The sequence below is a fragment of the Numida meleagris genome, chromosome 3, assembly GCF_002078875.1.
Source record: "Numida meleagris isolate 19003 breed g44 Domestic line chromosome 3, NumMel1.0, whole genome shotgun sequence".
NCBI classification, from domain to species: Eukaryota; Metazoa; Chordata; class Aves; order Galliformes; family Numididae; genus Numida; species Numida meleagris.
The window spans coordinates 52,419,069-52,439,183 of record NC_034411.1 but is presented as its reverse complement, the minus strand read 5'-3'; the positions used below and the strand labels follow the sequence as shown (position 1 = coordinate 52,439,183).

General features: G+C 35.5%; 1 protein-coding gene across 2 annotated transcripts in view; it reads left to right on the top strand.

Moving 5' to 3' along the window:
- ADGRG6 (adhesion G protein-coupled receptor G6) overlaps window positions 1-20,115 on the top strand; it is a 111,519-nt gene that overhangs the window by 85,856 nt on the left and 5,548 nt on the right. For both annotated transcript variants that reach the window (XM_021391569.1, XM_021391570.1), the window contains 9 exons: window positions 2,213-2,329; window positions 3,991-4,036; window positions 5,312-5,418; window positions 8,031-8,158; window positions 9,185-9,453; window positions 10,996-11,110; window positions 12,154-12,437; window positions 16,195-16,296; window positions 18,305-18,457. In XM_021391569.1, coding sequence (XP_021247244.1) covers window positions 2,213-2,329; window positions 3,991-4,036; window positions 5,312-5,418; window positions 8,031-8,158; window positions 9,185-9,453; window positions 10,996-11,110; window positions 12,154-12,437; window positions 16,195-16,296; window positions 18,305-18,457 — 1,321 coding nt within the window. The remainder of the gene's footprint in view (window positions 1-2,212; window positions 2,330-3,990; window positions 4,037-5,311; window positions 5,419-8,030; window positions 8,159-9,184; window positions 9,454-10,995; window positions 11,111-12,153; window positions 12,438-16,194; window positions 16,297-18,304; window positions 18,458-20,115) is intronic.

Here is a 20,115-nt window from a genome sequence, read left to right as displayed (position 1 = left end):
AAAGAAAGAAAGAAAGAAAGAAAGAAAGAAAGAAAGAAAGAAAGAAAGAAAGAAAGAAAGAAAGAAAGAAAGAAAGAAAGAAAGAAAGAAAGAAAAGAAAGAAAAGAAAGAAAGAAAGAAAGAAAGAAAGAAAGAAAGAAAGAAAGAAAGAAAGAAAGAAAAGAAAGAAAGAAAAAGAAAATTAGGAAGAGTTTTGCTGCTTGGAATAAAGCCTAATAGCATACGTACTCATGGGAAAAAAAAAAAGTAGTTAATTAATAAGAAAATGTTTCATAGCGAACTACAGGCTACAACTCAGAAGGCTTTAGTTTGTTTTCCTATTAGTATTTTAAGTGACCTTTGACTCATGCATCCGCAGAATTCAGTAGTATTGTATTGTTCCTATATTATCATTTTTATTGACAGTGTATCCAGATTCTTCAGATAATCAAGGCAAGAAATTACCCATGACCCTCAGTTACCTTCTAAAATATACCCTGAAGTATCTTTAACTATTTAAAATAGTTTTCATTTTAAGGCCACTTTTAGGAAAAACGGGATGAATATCTTTAATAAAGAAACCAGAAAAATACAGATAGAGGATTATCATAATTACATAAAACTATACGAAGTCTAAATGTGTTCTTTAATGGTGATTTTAAGTGATTCTTAATCATTCACTTTCAGTCAATGGTTCACAGCCTGTCAGTGGTTATTGGGCCCAGTTTGATCAGTTCCATGACTAATTGGGGCAGAGGTACTCACGGACCCATGCCCTAGGAGAGAGGGAAGGAGGGAAGGGGAAAAGGTAGGGAGATGGGCCTAAAAACAAAACAGCAGTAACGAACCAAGGGAGAAAACTAATTTACTAAATACGATAGCGGAATGTGAGATAACATTATATAATACAATATGATTGGAATTGAAGCTAATAAATCAAATAAAATGAGAGAGTGTCCAAAACCAAAGGCCTTACTCTAATGCTGAAGGCGAGACGGCTAGGGAGCACACATGCTGCAGAGATAAGCAGTAAAAAGGGGCAATCTTGTGACTCCCAAGCAGTTTTATCTTTCCCTCTGAACAGAAAATGGAAACAGAGCAGTGAATGTCTTCTAGGGGTTGTAGTTCTTCTCTTCTGAGAGCCAACAATCCGTGGAACTGGAGCATTAACTCTTTAACTCCCTGCGCACTTCATGATGTTATGATGTGGAATACAAATAACAAAAAATCATAAAACAATGACAAAATCAAAAGAAAAAAATTGCAGTGAAATTTGTGACCAAAATTCCATAAGCTGTTTTATTGTGGAAAGGAATGGACACATCCTAGTGCAGGAGCAGGCATCAGTACCCCAGGCAAAGGAACATAGTGCCGTTTGTGACCCCCCAAGTTACAAAGGCACTACTATCTGACAGATGTGACAATGAAATGATAAGAGACTAGCTAGAGACCAGGGAAAATACCTTAAAACCTCTGAAGTGAACACTTAATTTTAGGTAATTGCAGTAGGTAGTGTCCCGGAAGCTTTTTGGTTTCCCATAAGGACAACTAGCTGTATAGCCATTAAGGCTTTGATGGAACTTCTCCACAGGAAAAACAAATTTTCAAAGTGCTTCCATTTTAATGAATTATCAGATTCCAAGGAAAACTTCTCTTTTGGAAAATTCTCAACCTGATACTTTTTCGCTTCAAGATATGGATTTTATTAGTATCTTTAGTCTTTTATTTACATTCCCGCTAAATAAGACCTTACAGAATATAGTACTCCTTTGAATTTCTTTACTATATGATTGTAAGACGAAGGATGGCTTAACAACTACACACAGAACAAAAACTTTGCACCTAGCAAAAAAATAGCATCAACAAGACAAGAAAGCTGATCCATTCTCCTGTAGGAAAATAAGCTAATCATATCATGGTTTGTTATCTGCTACACTGTTTGAGTTACAACTTTGGTGGCACTAAACAAAATGATTAAAAGGGGAAAGGATGCCTTCTAACATTTCATTGTAATAATGCCAATATATATTTATGACTATAAGGAAAACATGGAAATTTCCACAAAGAAAATCCATTATTTGATTTTGTAAACAGAATGTTATTATTAGGTGATCAAAAGTGCAAAAATGCTGACAGTTTATTTATTCTCGCATGCTGAAAAAATGAAAGTGTACTCTGGTTTTATTTTATGTGCTGTGTAAGTAATCATATTTTTTTTCTGAATCTTTTAAAGGATGCAGAAACTCCTGGCAACTTGACCAGTTTTGTGGTGGCATGCAGTATTGGAAACATAACTATTCGAGATCTTCAGGAATATGTGAAGATTACAATTAAACATACCAAAATTCAAGTAAGAAGAAACTGATTATTCAGAAGAACAGGATTGTAGATTATATATACAAGGGCTGCTTCAAAAGAAGTAATGCCTTCTATTTTATTATCTTGGCCCACAATATCTGAGGCAGATGGTGGTATGGCAGTAGATGTTGAACATTTTGTTGCTGTGTGACAGATGGCAGCAGAGGGGCAGTCTGACAAGATGCCATCTGACATGGAAGTGCATATGAAGCAAAGGTGTGTCACTGAATTCCTCCAAGTGGAAAAAATGGCACCCCCTGACATTCATCGATGCTTGCTGAACACTGGTGAAGACCAAAGGGTGGATATGAGCGCAGTGAGGCTGTGGGTGGTGTGCTTTTTAGCAGTGGCAACAGCAACAGTGGGCCACCAAAATGTGCACCAGCTGGGGGACATTTTTAAATAAGCATGGCGTGCAGGCTCTTGTTCTTTGCTTGCAAAAATACATGGTTAATGGTGGTGATCATGTTGAAAAATAGCATTTTTAGCTGAGAATTTGCTCTATCACATGGTGCCATAGTGTTCTTTTTATCTGTTGTAGTTTCCATAAATAATTAGGAGGCATTACTTATGGACTGACTTAGTAGTAAGAGCTTAGCATATAGCTTCATTGGTTTTAGTGGATTTTGTAAATAAACTCAAATGTAAATAAAATCTCTAACAAAAGCAAGTAAGCAAAAAGCAAAAAATAACCTCTCTCATTCTCACACGTTCTTATTCCATCCATGATTTATCAGAAAGACTATTGATTCTGGCACTCAGAGGCAATTTGTGCCGATAACTATAGGTAAAACCCCTGTTCATGATCACTTTATAACCATGTTCAAGACCAGGGACATTATTTATTACACTCAAACTTTAAAATGACTTAAATTATTTGATTAAGCAAAAATTTTATCGTTAATAATTCCCCAAGTTATTTTCTTGTTATGTGGTTTCCTGTACAAGTAGAATGGGCAGAACCACGTTTTTAAAAGATACAATTAATTCATGGAAATAAAGTCCCAGTGCTACTGTTTGGTACCTACAGTTTCAGTTAAAAAAAAAAAAAAAAACAAAACAAAACACAGCTGCCAGTAGTTACTGCAAAAGAGACAATAGTACTAGAGAAACAAAGAAAGATGATGTTGAAGTTCAGTACGTCAGTAGATTCTTTTACACAGTGAGAAGCTGGTTCATAATTTTCACGTTTCAGTTAACTTAATCTTGCTTTTCTTTTTAATGACTGTTTCAAGGTTAGACACAACAACCTCCACTCAGGTTTAGCAGACTTTTGCACAGTTGTGAGGCCAGTTACACAGAGGATTCACTAAGAAGTCCTGAGGAAGTAAACAGTAAAAAACATTTAGACTTTTTAAAGACATCATACTTACGGATTACTTTAGTGAGACGACAAAATGTTCTCATTCTGAGAATGTGGAAAAGGAACAGTAATGAGGAATAGCAGTCTGTTTTGTAATCTGGTCAAATTTGTCTTTCTAGCAGAATAAAGTCTGGTTTATCACCAAACAATATTTCAACAATTAAAATAATATTTATTCTGCTGCTCATTCAGTGAAAATGTACATAGAAAATCATTTTTTGAAAATGTATATGTTGATGAGATTTGTATCTGAAGAGGCATAAAAAGTCTAATTTTGTGTGTGTTCTTAGGAAGATCCTAAGCCTACCTGTGTCTTCTGGGATATGGCCAAAAATGGTAAGCTTAAAAATATCATAATTTCTTTCATGTGAATAAAAAGTCAATTACTGTATTTGTTCCTTTTTGTTTCTTTATCAGCTTGAAGAATTAGATGACGTCTTTAGACTACACCATTTCTTCTTGTTATACTGTAAGGTCACTTGTAAAAGCAGATGTTAAATATTCTTATTAAAAGATTCGTATGTAAGTTTTGTTAACATTTCAAATTTGTAAAGTTTCTTTATTTTTCTGTATCTGACAGCAGTTTTTCACTGATGTGAAAATCAAATACTAATGCTCATCAGATACACATAAGTTTCTTAGCTATCCTGCTAAAATTCATTGTCCGACATAGAAGATGACAGTAGGAAAGCTGGTCAGAAGTACTGAGAGGAATGCAGAAGAATAAAAACAGAGGAAGAAAAGAAACAACTAATTAGGAATCTTAATTTTTAAAGCACCTAATTGGAGAAACACAGAGTTTTGAGTGATTTTGGAACATCACAGTCTTTTGAAAGATTTTGTCTTGAATTGGAGGTAAAGTGATGGGTCTGACAGATAATTTTCAGAATTTTTCCTACAGTTGGCAAAATGTCCTTAAGACTTCAGAGAACATCAACAGTTTCTCAAAATTAGCTCATATTTGAGTGGGGAAAAAAAAAAAAAAAAGAGAAAGAAGTTATTGGAAATACAAACGTTACTTTTTTATATTTAGATGTTTTAAATAAAATCTTTCTCCTTTTATTTTTCAAGAAAATGGGATAGGAAGGGGATAGTTTACTTCATGATTTCTTTAACGATAATTGAGATCATCCACTCTGACCTTCTGTATCACCCACTGCAGAGAGGAAGGGTGGGACCCTCTGCTTGTGGGCCATAAATGCTTTCATGTGCTTAGGAAATGTGAGTAGGAGGAAGGCAGGTGCAAACATCACATCAAGGTGGTAAAAGGGAGTTCTGAAACTATTGTATTGTTGGGTAAAACTAAGATGTGTCTAAATGCATGATCCACATAGTAGGCCTTGGTCATTAACCAAAACATTCCCTAACTTCATTTCAGCTCCTGCTTCTGCTCAGTAGGCCATTTTTGGGACACTTGTCTGATGGAATTCTCTAAGAAACTAAGAAATCTAACACTTTCTTCTTTAATGATTTATTACTTTTAATATTCACTTGTATTATGTATTTATTACTTATGCAATTCTGCATTTGCACAAGATGAGATGAGGAATCTGATGAAAAGATTGTAGATGTTTGTTGGAAAGTAAGGTTACTCCTGTTTCATTTCCACAGGTGGCAATGGTGGCTGGAACCCTACAGGCTGCAAAGTGCAAGCAGACTCCAATGAAAATGAAACAGTTTGCTTGTGCAACCACCTGACACACTTTGGGGTACTCATGGTAGGCAAACTCTTATTGTTCACTAGGTTATTTTTCTTAGGAACCATAGTGTAGTTTTTCTCATGGGTCAAGACAACTATCTTCACTCATGTTCGTTATGTGAGTTATTCCTTTTGTACATGATTTTTAATTTTCATGCATCATTTTCCTCCTTATTGCTATAAAATTTTCTTTTCATCACAAAATATCTAACGATAATGATTCAAGAATAAAGTAACTAATGAAGTGGCCAAGTACTATAAAATATTTTTTTTTTAAATGTTCCCATAAAAGTATTCTAAATTTTGAAAAGTACTGTGCCGCAGAAGACTTTGGGCACAGACTTCTGAGCAAATAGCATATTATATTATCCAATTTCAAAGCCAGAACGTGGCTGGGTGAGAAAGAAGGCCAGAATAAGACAGTATAAAATGAAGGCACAGTACTAAACCTTCCACTAGCAAAATGGAAAAAGTAGGAAAATGTTCACAGGAAAAAAAGTAGAGAAATGATTTTTTTAGAGAAGAAGGTGAGGGACTGGTTTCAGAACAAAAAGCAGAGCATTGTATTTTTAGGGAAAATAATCAGGGGGTAAAAAGTGTCCTAAAGTCAGGGTAATAGCTAATGAGAATGAAAAGTCATGACAGTGGAACACAGTAATTCCACTTCATCCTGAGATTCAAGAGGCTGAATTACAATACCTTATTTTGCAAAATGGGTAAACTCATATTTGCTCTTTTCTTTTAAATATGTTTAATCGGCTTTGGAGTTGCTTTACAGTAGAGACTTTCTCTTGAATCAAGTCTGCCCACCAAGGGCTGGTACAAAACATATACACCTCCTATTTTATCAGAACCTTAGGCAAAGCCTCCAAACTGTGTGGCTGAGATAGGTAGAGCTTAGCATATCAACAAGATGGACAAGGGTACCTTTGGCCTCAGGAGCATGCTTTCTCTAATATTCAGATGTCTCCAGCAATTTGTCTGTTTGATGTGTTTTTGAAAGAAAAAAGATGGATTATTTCTATCTTAGCTTAAAATTTAGTCATTTTTTTACCCAGTAATAGGCTGAATCATTTTTTTTTAGTCCAAAATGAGTGCTCTTTGGCCTGTGACTAAAAACTGCTGAAAATTTGTTGACTTCTTATCACAGCAATGCTCCTAACAAGAATAGGTGTTTGGGGGTTTTTTTGGTTTAAATTGTTGCAGTGGCAAATTGGACTTCTCTGTGACAGGGAGCTACAGGCACTGGCTTTTTCAGCTTTGGCCTTGCATAAACTTCCTAAAAGAGCTGCTCTCTTCACATCACACTCAGATGTCAAAGTGAAATAATCATAATCTTTTCATCTTTTTGCAAGCTAAATTGTGGTCTTGTTTCACTTCTCATCCTCGAAGGGGGGGAAAAAAGAGTTTTCTTTAGAATATATTCAATGAGTCCCTTCTCTTCCCTAAATGCTTTAGTGACATTAGGAAATAAGGGAGAAGTTCTTTGAATTTGGGCTGTGTTCCAATAGATTTTTGCACAGTTTTGACACTTCCAATTGCTTTTCCATTTCAATAATCTTACCTGACTTTAATTTAGATATTAAATTGTTTTCAAATAACAATCTCTTTATATTTATATAAACTATTATAAGGTTGGGACAGAGTTTTAGAAGCTGTATACAGCTCCTTCATTTTTTTTTTTTCTGAAGAACGGCATGTTCTGTAGCCTTTTGTTGGTTTCTTTGCTAGATGTTGCTATCTTTTTTTGCTAGGGAAGACAGTTCTACTGACTGTAGAACAAACGACATTACATGCTAGTATTTGCTCACACTCAGTCCACTGTGATATAGATCCAAACATTCTCACTGTGATATAGATCCAAACATTCTCATTTTTTCTTTCCTTTAAAAAAGGAAATAACCCTGGCATTTATTCTCAGACAGGGCTATGTGGCAATTACAGTTGGACAGAGAACTGGAAAAAAAAAATCCCCAGAATGTTCCTACTTCATTTCCAATCTTTTTTTTGAAATGTTGTCACTATTTTTCTGAGCAATTCTATTTATAACTGTAGTTTGCATGTCAAAACAGACCATAAAAGCAAAGAACAATATCTTGCCCTTGGTTTCACCCATAGATGATTAGCTAAATTGATTCTTATGAGCTTCTAATAACAAGAAATGATGTCAGTAACTCCCCAGAACATTGTGCGTTTCATTATGAACAATTTTTAAATTATTTTCAATAGACATTCAATGCAAATCTCTTCTTAAAGAGAGCTGTCCTTAAGCAACTGAAGTAAAAAAAAAAAAAAGAAAGAAAGAAAAAAAAAAAAAAGGAAAAATTGAAATGGGAAGATTTTTCCATAGGAGGACATTGAAATTCCAGGTACTGAATTGTAAAGAGCAGCATCAGCATCAGGCTCTATCTGCTGAACTGAGCAGTTAGAATTCTCACAGCACTATGTTTTCAAGAGCAATGGGAAGGAAGTGAGAGGTGTAACAACTATAAACTAAGTATACTCGGTAAACATGAACCCTGACATCAGGGTTATACTGTTATTGCCAAAGTGTTTCTAAGTTTCACTTGACTAATTACCAAGTAAGAGTGTTGTGCTGCAGCTGACGCCTCTTCCTCCTGTGTCCCATAGGACCTTCAGGGAACCGCTACGGAAATAGACGCACAGAATACCAAGATCCTCACTTTCATCACTTACATAGGCTGTGGGATATCTGCTATATTTTCAGCTGCAACTCTTCTGACATACATTGCATTTGAGTGAGTACCAGTTCTGTAAATAATAACACAAATGAGGAACGCCTATGTGATAAATTACCTGCATGTTTTTTTATTATTACTACTTGCATAGGAAGGGAAATGGTTAAAAAACAAACCCTGGGCACAACTATATAAGTGGAATTTTTTTTTCAAGAAGCATAAGTTCAAATTCTCTCCTGTTTTCAATGTGTTGTGCTCCTCAGGCCAGGCAACAAGGCAAATAGGGCCTGGTATGTTCTCTTTCATGAGTATGGTATCCTCTAGATTCTAAATAGATCTATACTATGAAATCAACAGCCAGGCTTACTGTGAGGGGAAAAATACAACAACCATGAAGCTAAGTTATGAAGGTTTACAGCAATTTCAACAAAGGACTAAAGGAAATGCAAGAGTTTTGAAATAATACAGTTATATGAACAGTGAAAAGAGAAAATGAAGTCACATCAATTTAAAGCAACAACCCTGACATTCTACTAAAGGATAGTTTTCTGGAGGAAAGAATAGGAGACTTCTGAGATAATCAAAAATTGTTCTAATTGTTATCTCTAATAATTGCATTCCTATTCCATTATCTAAGGTATAGTATTCTGGTCCAAGATGGCAGAAGTTGCCCCACAGTTGATATATTTCAATGTGTCTCAGTTACAAAAGAGAGAAACAAATAAGAAAACAAAAGCAAACAAACAAACAAACAAAAATCCCTGAAAACAACAATAAAAAAAGAAACCAGAATATATTGCACTGGACAGTGTCTTCCAAAAAGTAGCAGATATTAATATATAAAGTAATAAGAGTTGATCCTCTGGCCAGCTTTATTTTGAAAGTTTGCTTTTAAGTTTCTTTTGTCCTTATTTTACATACAAAACACATTGCATTATATTTAATTTGAAGGTTTGCTACTACAAATAAATCAGTTGATAAAATATTTTGACAATTAAGTAGCTCATTAAGGGCCCAAAAAAGTGCTGGCTTCCCCTTGGGTAGTTGGAGCTAATTAATCTTATGCATCTGTGTTTCTCTCACTAGGAAGCTACGAAGAGATTATCCTTCCAAAATCCTCATGAATTTGAGCACAGCCCTGCTCCTTCTCAACTTGATCTTCTTGCTTGACGGTTGGATTGCATCATTTGACATAGATGGCCTCTGCATAGCCGTTGCTGCACTTTTGCACTATTTTCTTCTGGCCACCTTTACATGGATGGGACTAGAAGCTGTTCATATGTACATTGCTCTAGTGAAAGTGTTTAACACCTATATACGGAGATACATACTGAAGTTTTGCATCATTGGCTGGGGTGAGTTCAGTAGCAGTTTTTACATAGTGTGCTTTTTGAAATGATGTTTTATAACAGACCAATATCACACATACAAAATAGAATCAAAGTCAGTCTAAAATTTCCTTCCCTCACCCTGAGGTGCTGGCACACATCCAGCTGAGGACTCTGTGTCAAGGAGACCAGAGTTCCTGTGGATAGTTCAGTGAAAACACACTGGAACTGGCATTCTCTGCCTGAGGAGAAGCAGAGAGACCAGATATGCTAGTCTTTCCAAAGAGGCCAGCATGTCACTGCCATATCAGAGATGGAAAACCTTGGCACAAAATAAATTCAGAAACCATCTGAGTTTAGCAGTTGCTACAAACCCAATGGGGATCTTCGCATTGGTTTCAAGAAGCTCTCAAAGGAGCCTGCAGTTTCTTGCCAAAAAGTACAAAGTCTGTGGTGGAATCAGAAGTGACCAACTTTCCTGAGCTTCAGCAGTATTTAAACAACAGAGAGATCCTTCCTGCCCTAAGAAGTATACACTGTAGGACTGAATTGGAAAAAGTAATACTGAAAAATAACTGTAAGGCTCAAGCAGAAAGGCTTTTATTCTTCATTTTTTTTTATATCAGGAATCTGTGCCTTTTGCCTGAATGCACATATTGTGTTTGAAATAATACTGTACAATACAAAACCATTAACCTCATGACTAGAGCACTGACCTCAGTCCAGCTGGTAATTGATGTCTTTCCATCGGCAACTAGCATCCTTTTTGGCAACATTAGCAGAGGACATGGACTGAGTGGTAGGAAAAGCAAATTAACCTCTTCCCCCTTTGAATCCCTTTTGTCATTGCAGGAATAAGGCATGTAAATAAGGCATGTCAGAAAATGTACATTCGCTCCATGTGTGCTGTATCTCCCTCTGCACATAGTTCTCTTCCACATAGTTTTCTTACTATTTTCCCAAAATGTTCTCTTTACTATATTAATAAAACATAGTCTATTTTGGAGTTTTCTTTATTTTTATTTTTTTTACACATTTAAGTGAAGTGCAGCTGATGTTTTAGAAAAAGTGAAGATATTTTCAGCTGAGAGAAGCAGAAGAGAAATTACAGGTTTGAGTTCATGTTCCCCAGTTCCTCATCCTTCTTAAATGACATCAGCATCTCTGAAAAGAAATCCCTCCAAAAATATCCCAATCCCAACTCTTCTTTGACATCATTGTTTCAGTACTTTGTTAGTCTCCTCACTTCATTTTGAGAGCCTGTGTGCAAGGGCTTTCAGAGAATTACCTTGTCACCTCCTAATATAGCATATTCTAACTTAAAGAAAGAGCACTAGGAGGCTAATTCATTAATGCTCATTAGGTACTTTGAAAGCTTTATATATTTTTACTGTTTGAAAAATATGTTTTGTTCTCTTCTACTTCTCTGTTCAGTTTTCTGACATAGAACTACCTCAGGATACTCTATACCAAAACAATAGTGTTGGAAACATCACTAATTCAGCTTTGCATGGTGATCTTGAAAGTTTAGGGGATTTGAGAGCAAACTATAACGTTCTTGTGTTACAGGTTTGCCAGCTCTAGTGATAGCAATTGTTTTAGCGAGCACGAATAAAAATGCAAGTCATATTTATGGCAAAGAATTGTACGGCAGAGATGCTACTGGGCAAGGAGGAGATGACTTGTAAGTATTCATAATCTCTTACAATTTAGCATTTAGCATGGAGAAAAAAAGAAAAAAACATTAGCCAGATAACTTTGGAAAAGTCATAGGTGGATAAGAAGAGCAAAGTGGAAAAAATTGTCTCCTAAATTATTTGAATCTGAAAAGCAAAGAAGGCTATTAGGAAATTCGGAGGGAAATTTGCATTACCTAGGACCAAACACACCTCTGACAAAAAATAAATTTTGTTTCAAATAAATAAAAATACCTGTTTTGGTTTATCTTAAATAAAAACTCCATGTCCTAGGTGTGAGCATGAAAAAAGTAAAACAAAAATAGTCTCATTTTTAAATAAAATAGACTAATAGGTTATTAACTTTCCATGTTCTTTATGCTCAAATAATAATCTTCAAGTGCAAAAAAAAAAATGTATGGCTCTTTGTTACCTCATTTTCTGTTTTTTTGGCAAAGCTTAGTCACAATAAACCAAAAAATGTAATTCTGTGGTTTTTGTCCTACTATCATGATAAGCATTCCAGCCATTTGATACTACAGCAATAAGCTAGATCTCTTAAATAGCTGACTGTCAAATTGCTGCCCTGAAGGACTACCCATACTGCCTCTTCTCTAGAGACATGTGAGTTGTCCTTTAGTTGAAGTGGCAGAAACTTGAGATTTTGGCAGTGAAGATCCAAGCTTGTCTATTCTGTTAATAACGCCTCCTATGCTTCACACTGATGAAGGTGGAGAAGCTACTTGTATTGAGTTGCATGATGAGACTGCAGTTTCCAATACTTATATCTGGTATCAGATTTTCTTTCTAATTAGTTTTAATTACAATGAGGCAAAAACCTCTGATTTCTGACGAGACGCTACTATGGGCTATAGTGACTTAATTTGTCAATGAGCTTCATCCTACTTAAAAATAGGAAATGGACAAAAGTTTCATTTGAAGTTATAGCTCTGCAGCAAGGGAATCAGATGTAAACAGATTTTCCTTGTGGCTAAATGAATAATTGAAGGATGTTTTGCACTACCTAAAAATAATTGTAATTTTTTTACAGCTGCTGGATCAAGAATAAAGTCGTCTTTTATGTGACTTGTGCCGGATACTTTGGAATCATGTTTCTCTTGAATGTTGCCATGTTTGTGGTGGTAATGGTGCAGATCTGTGGGAGGAATGGGAAAAGAACTAATCGAACACTAAAGGAAGAGATTCTGAGGAACCTCCGTAGTGTGGTCAGCCTGACCTTCCTCTTGGGCATGACGTGGGGCTTTGCCTTTTTTGCCTGGGGTCCATTAACTCTGCCCTTCTTGTACCTCTTCTCCATTTTCAATTCATTGCAAGGTAAGCTGAATTTCTGTTTTTTGTCAACAAACAATATTTGAACTATTGCTGTTCTGGGGGATCTTATGTCCAGCGATCCAATGATGGAACTCAGATCCAAGTTCTCCGGATCTTGCCCTGATACTAAAACATCATTAGTTTACCGTTCTGTGGAACAGTTGTACCTACTACATATGGGTTGAAGGCCTTTGTTAGATTAATTTAACATTTCAAGGCCTTTTAAATAAAATGCACAGTATTATAGATAGTGCTATTCCTAGCTAACAGTCTGCAGTGGTTTCTGCTGATAGACACTGTATGACCTTCAACATTTCCTTTCACTGATTACAACAAACATAGGAAGCCTCTTTCCTTTATTTATCCCTGTAGGGAATTTGTAATGCTTATAACTATTTTATTAAGCCATGAAAAGCTCATAAAGCAAAATCCAGTCCTGTTTCAATGTGGAGAGATAGCACAGAGATAAATTATATTATTTGGTTCCTTAAGGAAAATCCAGTGGCTGTTGTAGCTGGTTTGTTTTTGTTTACTTTTGCTGGAGTTTTGAATATTTTACTTTTCCAATGTAGTTCAGCCTTCTGAGAAATGCTATAAATTGTAATCTGTTATAGTTTACAGAATTATATTGCTGACATTTAGAAGAATTGCAGCTCATAGTTGAAACCCATGAAGGTGATTGGAAGGGTATGTGTTAAATCACACACATATTTAAAAAAAAAAAAAATTACTCGTTAAAAAAAAAAAGCATAACAAAAACTAAACCCAAGGATGTCATTGGAGGAGCATGTGTTATGCCAAATGAACATTGAGATAAAAAAATATATGATTTCCCAGGGTCAGCAAAATATCTTCCCTTAATGGAAGAAGTAATTAATGTAACACTGGGTGGATTTTATCTGTTAGGTTTGAGACACATTTACTGCACTGAAAAGATTTATTGAGCTTTCGTGGAAAGAGAATGATGTTGGTTTTGGTTTGGTTTGGTTTCAACCTGAAATGCTAGGCAAAATGGCAAAAATTGTTTGAATGTGGTGCTCTTACTAAAGACTTTTTTTGCAATGGACAGAGTTTGATACTCCCCCAGGCACATAATGAAGTATTTGCTGTAATGTGTCTGTGTCAGAAATTCAGAAAGGCCTAGAGAGATTAAAAGCATGGGAAGAACATGAAAAAAGATTAAAACTCTGAAGAGCATGCCAAGGATCAAATTCAACAAGTATTCTTTAACCAGATTTTCCAGTGCAATCAATTAAGCATGTACATGCAGAGTGCACACAAGGTTGACCACCACTGCTTAAGTCTCTGTGGGGTAATAGCACTGTTCAGTGGAAAAACAGTAGGTCAAAAGATGAAACCAAAAACCCCGAGGAGTAAACACAAGAAGATGAGCAATGTGCTTTTCATGGATTGCGGTAGCAAAGATGGCATAGTACACATTCATACAGGTCATAACAAGCACAGGAAGATAATAATCCTGTATCTGAAAATGCTTATTGCTGTGTCTTTAGCTTTAGGTAAAGCTAAAGAAACCAGGAAAAGAACATTTAAAATCACCAACAGCTAGTGCAGCACACATCTGCCTAGAAGTAAGAGGATGAAATAGCACAAAGGCAAAATAAACATTTGTATCAGGGAGCACTTTCTAGCATGAAAAAACAATTCAGTATGGCAAGTCTTTCATCAGTATTAGCATGAGCTTAATTACTGAGCCCTCCATAAATATATCTATTCCCTCTCTCATTTTTGTGAAAGCTGTGCTAGTGTTTTAATCTGTACAAGAAGCCTCCATCGACCTAGTTTTCTGTGCACTGGCAGTGAAAACAGTACATTGCTACGACTACTGGTGTTACTGTACTTTGCTATTACATCTACATAGGAAATTATTTTTCTCTCTTTGACACTTAGAGCAAAAAATCTGGGAACATCTCTTTTTTGGCTGCTCATTTTATATATGCCTGGGCAAGCCAAATACTTTCAAGTTAGAGCCAAGCTAGAGCCAAGCCTAGGGTCTGATTTGTCTCTGGGAAACAAAACCAAAGCTGTGTTACTAAAGCACATTGTAAACTTAATGAATAATGAAATACAGAGAAAAACATTTCAGAGACCAAGCCCAGACAGGGCAAAGGCAAAGTACTTAATGCTGTGCATTCGTTTTGTAATACTCTAGACATAGGCATTTTCTTTTTTAACCATTCAAAATGTTCCAAATTTTCACTACAATTTAATTAAACATCAGTTTAATAAGTTGGTAGCAATGCAGAAATCCTAAGATTGTTTGTACTTGGGGTACGAACAACTGCACATCTCTGAGCAAGTAAAGGCTGCTAGAGACTGCATTGGAATAACTCTGTGCCTAAGGCAAAGCATACACAGAAATATCTTACTAAATGCAGACACGGTAACCAGATTTGAACAGAGCTTGCATATGGTATACATTAAGGTACCTTCCTTACATTGTGCTTCTCATTTTTCTTTTGCCATTTTTCATTAATGCAAAATGTTAACAAAGTTTCCTGTTTTGGTTCTCTATCTTTGGTGGTCTCAGTCTGGTCTGAGTGCCATAAGCAAATACGCTCAAAATTCAATGACCAACATTCATTCAAAATTACTTCAGAATTTTGGAGGAAATAGGATAATTTTATGCACTAGATCTGCATTTTCCAACCTATATCCTGCAATTGCATTCTACCATCTGAACTGTAGTGGGCCATTGGTGTATGGAGATATTCATGATCATCTTAAAAGAACAGTCTTTGAGGATAGCACTTAACTATGTTGCCTACATTATGTAGCATTTATTCACCTTTAAGATATAATTATGCAGGATTTTGTAGTAACATTTGCCATCAGGTGTTCAGCCTTACACTGGCTGGCTCCCAGGAAATTAGAGTACAATGAGAACAGATCAGGACAGGGAAAGATGGAAGATTCCACAGCTGGTGCCTGTCAGGAAGTGCCAAGAGCACAAGAGATGTCCAAGTGCTATATTTAGCTCCAAAATATCTCTGTAGGATGATTAACTTGTACCATATGCCCCACTGGAGATTTTTTTACCCCATGGTAGATGCCCACCTTCTGTCTTGAATGTAAATAGCTTGATTGCTTAAAAAAGTGAAAACTACAAAAATATTCTTAAACTCTTTTATTGCAGTTGCATGCAAAAACAGGTAATTTTCTTCAAAAGTAGCTGGACAACTAATTAGTACTTGCAGACATATTCTTACCATTCTCGTAATCATTTCAAGTACATTCATGTGATGCATGTAAATCCAAGTGAACGCTTAAGAGCCAACTTCAGGATTTCAGCTTATGAACAAATACAGCCCACAGTTCTGTGGATATAGAATAGGAGGAGATAAAATATCTTCTTGCTAAAAAAAACAGTGTCTGTATTTACTTTGCAGTCTGGCTTATGCAATCCCATTGAGTGCAAAGTTTTCATTTGGTTCAAAGACAAATCTTTTAATGATTTCCATCTAAGCCAAAACATAATTAAAAGATCCACACTGAGCTAGGTATGAATCAGCTGGATATGAATGTCAATTAAAGGGCTCTCTTCTCTCTCTTCTGATATACCAGATGCTTGTATAGCAGCAAGAGGATGGGAAAGCTTTAATTAATTCCAAAACATATTAAATGAGGCATGTGGATAGATGACAAGATTTGTCTTTGCTTGTACTTCATAGCCTTTTGTTATCAGATTTTAAACAGTCTACTTATCCATTTAAAATACATGTTTTATTTGCTTTTGTTAAAGGTTTATTTATATTTGTATTCCACTGTGCAATGAAAGAAAATGTGCAGAAACAATGGAGGAGACATCTATGTTGCGGCAGATTCCGACTGGCAGACAATTCAGGTAAAAAAAAAAAAAGTCATGGTTCCTTATTTTATGCAGTAGTCTGGAAAAGTCCAAGCAGCCAGCTTGCTACCTTATTTGTTTTGTTATTTTTAATATAATATAGTATAAGCCAGAGATGTTGAAAAATAGATTAATCATAGGATATCTCTTCACTTCTGAAACAACAGTTGCCAAGGGATTTTTCAAATATCACTTCATAAAAAGTCTCAAAACATTTCTTTCAGTTTTCCATTGAAGGCAACTGGTGAATTTTGTAGTGCTGCATGCATGGTTTTGGAAGGCCGTGTGGAGCCTTAAAAAAAATAAATAAAATCCAGTTATTCAAATTCTGTCATTCAAAAACCAATCTTAATCCTTTTTCCCTGCTAACTAAAATGTGCTGACTAAATTGTTGACCATTAGGTTGATGGAGGATTGATTCTTAAAAGTCTTCTACCTTTGTCATTTGAAACTGTTCTGCCCTTCACCCTGTAAATGACAGCAGCAGAGTCTCAGAAACACAGGAAATCCCTGTTGCAGAAATCAGGTTAGGTTCCTGAGGTGATGTTCATCTTTATCTGTGTGAAAGGAGAGCACTGCTAGAGCTGTCCTTTGTAGCAGTTGGCTAGGACACCTCGGAGTGCCTCCTGTACCATTGGCCATCTTGGATGATGTTAGACTCCTTTGTTCTCCTTTATTATATTTGATTTCATAGTTTTGGGCTACACGATTGTTGCTAAATGACTGGGATCCAATTCCAGAGGTAGTGTAAAGTGGCATGAGCTCCTTGCCTATTGAGGTAAACCAACCCATCCTGCAGTGCTCCAACTACTTCAGTGTCCTTCCTGTCTTGGTATCCATATACTGTTTCAAGGTTATAAGCAAATGCATTGCCATCAAGAATTTAGATTTGCCTTGTTCAGTTTTGTTTAAGAGATGTATTCTCAGTGTAAACTTGTGAACTATGAAACATTTATGCATTCACTACAGTAAAAAAATCCGAGTCGTGATTTCAAAGAGTTAATACAAACTAGGAAAATCAAATTCATTCTGAACAGGCATCCAAATTATTTCATATGTTCAGTTTCCATGTGGTTCGTGTTGTAACTCCTGAACTGGAAAACACAGATAGATCAAATTATTTCCAGATTTTTATGCTGCTGCTGGGCAGCCTGGGAAGATGACAGAAATAAAAACCTGAAGGATTCAAGTATGTCTGTGATGTAATTGATGTGCTATCGTTACAGCAAGTATTAACTGGACCATCACCACTGGTTGGTTTTATTCTCTGTGAATCTGACAGGGTTTGCAGGCAGAACAGTGATCCAAATGTGAACCTGCATTCTTATCTAATTGAAGTGAACATTAGGGCATGTTATGATAAAACAAAGAAACAAACATTGCAGTACTGTCATCGCTAAATCAGACAAGTAGTAACCCATATGCTGTAGCAATGTTTTAGGGTAAAATCCTTCTCTTGATTTAAAACAGAGCTAAAGCAAACCATGTGATTTAGATGCCTTCTACAATTTTCACCATAGTACATACAGTGAATTAGAATGATAGCCAAGATCACTGTGTGAAACTATCTGTACCTACCTGCAAGTATATGACGCAGAAGTAGGTAGCTACATTTATTCTGAAGGATACTGGTATTGGGAAACATATGAGGAGATGTTTATTGTCATTTTTCACCAATAATCTTATTAGTACTCGTTAATTCATTTAATTTTTGAAGTTGTTACTGTGTAAAAGCCTACAGTGTTAATGGTTCTGCCAAAAATTTTTTAATGTGAAATACTGAGTAACCATTATTATACATTGTTATTAATGGTGCAACAATACGCTAAACCGTGCAGCAGCAAGTACAAATTGCTAGTGTATTATCTACTTCAGCAGATCAGACCTGTGTAAGCATTCCTAATGCATCTAATACTTGAAATGCATGTAACTGAATAAATTAGTCATTTAGTACATTTACTGATTGATAGTAATTATTCACATTAAACTTTTCAATCATTTTCAGATTGGAGCAAGACAGCAACGAATATCATAAAGAAGAGTTCTGATAATCTTGGGAAATCCCTATCGTCTAGTTCCATTGGCTCCAATTCAACATACTTAACATCTAAATCAAAGTCTACAACAAATACATATTGCAAACGAAGTAGCCATACAGGTGAGTTCTTGTATTGTAACACAGTAGATCGGTGAATACTTACTTTTGTGTTAAAAGTACACTAGTGACTTCTACCCAAAGATTAATGTGAGAAAAAATAACCATTTTTTATAGTTACAGTGTATTTAATATATATGTTACTGTTCAATAAGAATCTTAATCAAATATGCAAGACATCTAATGTATAGTTCTGATCTGAGTGTGTTTCCATGATAAACAAGTAGGTATGATGAAAGCTTTTTCTATAGCACTTTCCCCTTTCTGGATAACAGAAGGTAAGTTCTACCATCCTGTTGCAAACACACAGTAACCAAAGCACAGAGGGATGACTCTTGTTATCCAAGGTAACATGCAAGCTAGCAGCACAGCTGGAAATAGGAATCAAGTATTCCAAATCCAAGTCCTCAGTTGATTCACTCAGCAAAACCGCTTCCATTTGACTGTAACACATTTATGGGTAGAGAAACAAATGGAAGCTACTTGGAAATTAATACTCTGTTCCCAGAGTACTCACAGTTTTTCCGTTCTACAAATAGCATGCAGTATTTACTGCTTATCTATTCAGACGTCAGCGGCGTATGTAATAAAAGGCACCAGTATTCCACTCATGCTGTAAAAAGGTACTTATTTTAAGAACACTCTGAAGCAATACAAAAAGAGAGGAGCTGGAATGATTTGCAAGTTTGTTTGCTTATATCAAACTATTTCAAAAGATCATCCAAATATTTTATGAAATACTGTTTAGAGTTTTTTGTTACAGAGTTTTTTTTTAACTCATGTTGTCTTACTGCATAGTCACCACAGAATCCTCTATAAAATGTAGCAGAAATAAAATCTACTTACCTATTTAACCCAAGGGGATTTATTTTCTTGTTTTAAAATGTATGTTGTAAGCACTTTTCTAGAAATGAATTATATGAATCTACTGATGTTCCAGTCTTCCTTCTAGTTACATAGCATACTCTCCAGGAAATACCTTCCTATTTTTATTGATGATAATTTCCTGGTTCCATTAGGCACACAACAATTTTTGTCTAGAAATCCCTACTATTAACTTAAAAGCAGCAGATTGCATTCCCTACCTCAGCTGTTCCTGTGGACTTGTCTGACATGACGAAGGAGGTGAGCATTGTGCCCTTGCTGCTAAAAAAATATCCTCAGTTCTGCCAACAGAGAGTTCCCATTGGTACTCATGTCAAATCAATAAACAAGCCCTCAGCATTGCAGATAAATGTTTTTTGTTGGGCTCAGGGCTTTTAATTGGTCTGACTTCATGCTGGAGTTTTTGCAATGCAGTGTTGAAGCCAAACATTAAAGCAGTTCCAGATAAGAAGTAAGTTAGAAGAAACTTAAAGAAGTTAGGAACATGGTCATGCACTTTCTTTAAAAGTGGTGAGCTTAATCCCATGCATTAATTATTTCCTAAAGGAGATTATAGTTAGCAATGTAATCATAGCATGTTTTCATAGCTTGTGATCATTTAGTGGACTTTAAGGGAATACCACAGTTTTCTCAATATTTTTTAATTTTCTTGCATTTTGCTTTGCACTCTGAAAATACACATTTTATTTTATTTTTATTTTATTTTTATTTTATTTTTATTTTATTTTTATTTTATTTTTATTTTATTTTTATTTTATTTTTATTTTATTTTTATT